Genomic DNA, 4626 nt, shown 5'->3' with positions numbered 1-4626 from the left:
TATAAGAGACAGCTGTTGTGGGGAGCGATGCGCTGTGGTGACTCAGGTCAGGGGGTTGAGCTCTGGGGCTGCCCTGGTGGGAACGTGGCCAGCGATGCTGGGGCAGCAGAGGCCTCTCCACTTGTAGCCCAGGCATTCGGGAGGCTGGGCAGGGGGGAGGTGGTGGTCCCGGGGACCCTCTGTGGATACAGAGCTGTGGTGACATTGCCCAAGGTCACACCTGGAACTGGTGCCTGAGTTCGGAGCGGTGCTGCCGCCATCAAACAGCCTTTTCCTCCCGAGCGATGACCCCTTATTTCCAAATAAATCTGTGATATAACACTTCGAGTTCAAATCCTGCTGCTGCAGGAGCCCAGGAGGGGCTCTGGGGTTGGTGCCCTTGCTCTGGGCGTCTCGGGAAGCCGCTTCGCTTCAGTGCTTGGTCTTGGTGGCAGGCCTTGGCACCGACAGCCCTGCACATCCAACCCGGCTCTTCTGGTTCTTCCCTCCCACCCTGACCCCCCCGGCACGTTGGCGTGATGAGCTTAATGCTGATTTAGGTATTACAGTTGTTTAATATCGAGGGCTTTGCTTCAGGTTGGTGTTTCACTGGCTCAAGAACCCCCTTCTGCATTTTGTGTAAAACTAGAAGGTGGAGAAATTAGAAATTCCTCTTTTTTTTTTTTCTCCTTGGATTAATGAAACTTTTTAAAAATACGAAAATAAGAACTACTGAGAAATCTGCTAGCAAGCCTGGAATGGGGGTGTGTATGTGTGTCGGGAAACGAGTGTTGTTTTGCAACCTGGTTGCTAGCTCCCCGCGCTATAACGCGGTGCTGGGAGTTGTTTCCTGTATAATTAATTACTTCTGCTCTGGATGTGCTCCTGACTCACCCATCTCCCCCCCGTCACGTGGGGCAGGTCACTTCCCGCTGGGTCTCAGTTTCCCCATCGCTGAACTGGGGACTTTAATACTTCGGCACGTGCCAAGGTGTTCTGTGAACCAAATTATTTGTGTGTGGATATAGTGCGAGCTGCCTTGGCCCCGAGGGTTCAGTGTTTGGGGCAGGGAGGGGGAAATATGTTGATTTATAGGCAGACAGCATCTCTGCAACAAGGAGTAGAGGGGTTTGCTGCTCAAGACAGAGAGGAGGAAAACCTTATTCCAGGTTTTGGGGTTCAGAAGGCTGGACGTGGGAGAATGAAGGGGCTTGTTGAGCTCCGGGCAGGTTTCACTCTTGCCCGCGTTTGGTCCCGGGAAGGGAGATCCCTTTTGGAGCGAAGCTGCTCAGTTCGCTCTGGCTCTTTCAGCCTTTGAAGAGAGGATGTATTTAAAGTCAAGTGGATCCGTTTCTGCCGTGCTAGCGCATCAGGAGTGACTTATTTATTTATCTTTTCCCAAACAAACCCTTGGCATTGGAAAGAACTGCTGCTTCTGCTGAAGCCTTTCCGAGACGGGGGTGGGCTGGTGCCAGGTCTGCTGCCGGCGCTTTGTGATCCAGTCTCCTTTCCCCTCCGGCCGCCGCAGAGGCTCCTGTTCCCGGGGAAGGTGCAGTGGGTGCCTTGGATTTAAGTGTTTAAGCTCGGCTCTTGGTAAAACCCAAGCTGGGGTGGTTGGGGCTCCCCTGTTCCTGACACCAGTGCTCCCGAGCGCTGAGCTTGCTGCTGTGCCCTTTCAAAGGGTGCTCGTTGCCAGCACCCTGCCTGTATCTCTGAGAGCATCTGCAGACCCTGGGGACGAGTGGTGGGAACAGTTTTGCCAGTGATTCTACGGTCGTATCGGGAGTTCAGCTGGGCAGAGCGAGGCTGAATGAGCAGGGGACCTTTCCAGTAGAAGTGATGGGATTGGAAAATAATCCCAGAAGCAGACTGGGGTCCACTGGTGAGGCTCAGGCCACGGTAGCCCAACACTGGGCACGCCTGCCAGCTCGGTCCAGATGCTGTCTGGCTGTATTAACCCTGGTCCTTGCCAAGGCTTGCTAGCTCTGGCCTGGATCCGTGCTAATTCAGCTGTTCTTCCCGACTCGAGCTTGAGAGCACCTGGGCTGCATTCCTCCCCGCCGGAGCGGAGGTAAGCAGGGGTCTGTCCTCGCCTCTGACAGAGGCGTCTCAGAGGCCAGGCAGCACGGTGGGCTCGCCGGCGATGTGGAGAGGTGCAGAGGGCACAGACACCCGTAGCTACTGCTCGCCACAGAGCACGCTGGCATCGGCGGACGCGTACCCGCTTGGCGCTGGGGAGTTTGCCCGTGCGATGCCTCTGAGCAGCCAAAACCCCCTGTGGCTCACTGCGCTTTGCTTCTTCTCTCGTAGCCTTTTGCATCGAAGATGGCGGGTGGCGTGGACGGCCCCATAGGGATCCCGTTCCCCGATCACAGCAGCGACATCCTCAGCAGTCTGAATGAGCAGAGAAACAACGGGCTGTTGTGCGACGTGGTCATCTTGGTGGAAGGCCAGGAGTTCCCCACCCACCGCTCCGTCCTGGCGGCCTGCAGCCAGTACTTCAAGAAGCTCTTCACCTCAGGGTTAGTGGTGGACCAGCAAAACGTGTATGAGATAGACTTTGTGAGTGCGGACGCCTTGTCGGCTCTGCTGGAATTCGCTTACACCGCGACCCTTACTGTCAGCACTTCAAACGTCAACGACATCCTCAACGCCGCCACACTGCTGGAGATCCCGGCGGTAAGGGATGTTTGCACGGATCTCCTGGACAGGAAGATTCTGGCCAAAAATGACCAGATGGATACAGTAGATCAAATTGATCAAAGGAACCATCTCAGAGCAAAAGAGTACCTGGAGTTCTTCCAGAGCAACCCCGTCAATGGCCACCAAGGCAGCTTTCCGTGGACCAACCCAGAGTTGAGAGACCTTCAGAGACTGAACTTCCGAGGCCAAGAGGAGGAGGAGGAGCCGGACTGCAATGGCATGGACTTCTACTCGCAAGCCCCCCTAAACGAAAGACCAAAGGCGAATGACTGTGATCCTGACAGCAACCCAGCCATGTGGCTGGACAGAGAGGAGGAGGAGGCGGCTCCTGGCTCCTTGTTTTCACCTTCTCAGAACGGACATTACAGCAGCCGTGGCCTGCCCACGCCGGGAGAAGAGGAGGGGACCCCGGGGGGGCCTCTGGACCAGCAGGAAGCCGGTGACTCCCCCAGCTTCATTCCTGCTGGAGCAGAGACGGAGGATGATGCGAGGGAGGTGGATGGCTTGGCTGCCAGCGCCCTGCTGCAGCAAATGATGAATTCCGTGGGGAGACAGCAGCTCGGGGAGGACGACCGAAAGGATGACGATGGGGTCATGGATTATTACTTGAAATATTTCGGCAGTTCGAACGAGGGCGACGTCTATCCGTCCTGGTCCCAGAAGGTGGAGAAGAAGATCAGGGCAAAAGCATTCCAAAAGTGCCCCATCTGCGAGAAGGTGATCCAGGGGGCTGGCAAGCTGCCGCGCCACATCCGCACCCACACCGGGGAGAAGCCCTACGAGTGCAACATCTGCAAAGTCCGATTCACCAGGTAAGGAGCGGGCGGATGCTGGAGGAGAGGGGACTGTCACAGAAAACGGCTCTTGGCTTTTCCTGGGGGCCATCGCGGGGCTGGGCACGTGCAATTTTATTTTGCCTGCTCAACTAATTTCCATCTTAACAGGCGAGTTGGATACGAAGGCCAGAAATTTCCAGAGAGACGAGCAATTTGGGTGTCTGACTCTTGAGATATCTCCAGGGGGCCTGTCTTGATATCCAGTGCCACACCATCCCAGTGTCCTGAATTGCTGAGCTCTGCTGGAAACCTGGCCAGACCCAGGCTTTTGCGGAGGCCAAATAACGTGGTTGATGAAACAGAGCTGCAGCCCTTGGTATTTCCATCGTGGCCGAGGAGCCTGGGCTTGAGGCGAGAGTTGAAGAGTCATTTAGAAATGGCTCCGTGGGGTGACTGAAGTGCTCGTGGCTGGTAGTCGGGTTGGGAAGAGCTGAACCCCACATTGCTCCGGTCCCCTCTTGGTGAACCGTGGCGGGCTGAGCGATGGCCGCCCCCACCAACACAAACGCCGGGGCCCCGGTTCAGCTCCCCGGGGGCGTTCGCCTCGGCGCTGTTTCTAATCAGGGTTGCTCTGCTCCTTCCCTCCACCGCGGGAACGCTGAAGAAAGGGGATATTGTTTGGATTCCTCCAGTTCACTCGAGTCCACGCGTCGCAGCGCCGCCTCCTCTCTCTGGTCGCTGTGGCTGGGATGGCTGAGCCGGGGCGGGGGTCTCACCCTGGTCCCCCCAGTCCCTGCCGGGGACTGCGTGGGCTGCGTGAGCCGCGCTGCCTGCTCTGCCTGCTCTCTGCCTGCTGAAGCATTCCCGGCTTTGCCAGCGCTTTCCCTGGCTTCGCTGCCAGGGCTGGCCCTTCCCAAGAGCTTCTTCCTTGGGGGGATCCGTGGGGCTGCTCCCCTCCGTGGGCAGCCGGTGGCCATGGCAGGTGGCTCCGGTGTGAAGCCGATGGGGCTGGGACGTGGGCAGGAGGCCGTGTCCTGCCCCACGGCGCTGCCAGCCCCCTCCCCGTGCCCGTGGCCGCACCCAGCCCCACGTTGGATCACTGAGGAATGCAGATAATGGCGGGGGCAGGATGCCAGCCCGCTGCCGCTCCCCCAGCACCCGGCGCAGC

The 4626-nt window shown here is 58.0% G+C and overlaps 1 protein-coding gene across 1 annotated transcript in view; it reads left to right on the top strand.

Annotated features, from left to right (window-relative positions):
- The first annotated feature begins 714 nt into the window (after positions 1–714).
- Positions 715–4626, top strand: part of ZBTB7A (zinc finger and BTB domain containing 7A) — a 7310-nt gene continuing 3398 nt past the window's right edge. Inside the window, exons 1-2 of the mRNA XM_026865214.1 lie at positions 715–2050; positions 2290–3494. Coding sequence (XP_026721015.1) covers positions 2305–3494 — 1190 coding nt within the window. The 5' untranslated portion in view covers positions 715–2050; positions 2290–2304. The remainder of the gene's footprint in view (positions 2051–2289; positions 3495–4626) is intronic.

The sequence above is a fragment of the Athene cunicularia genome (genome assembly GCF_003259725.1).
Source record: "Athene cunicularia isolate RWA chromosome 28 unlocalized genomic scaffold, athCun1 chr28_part2, whole genome shotgun sequence".
Lineage (NCBI taxonomy): Eukaryota > Metazoa > Chordata > Aves > Strigiformes > Strigidae > Athene > Athene cunicularia.
The sequence above is the reverse complement of the archived record's forward strand: the minus strand, read 5'-3'. Positions and strand labels throughout refer to the sequence as shown.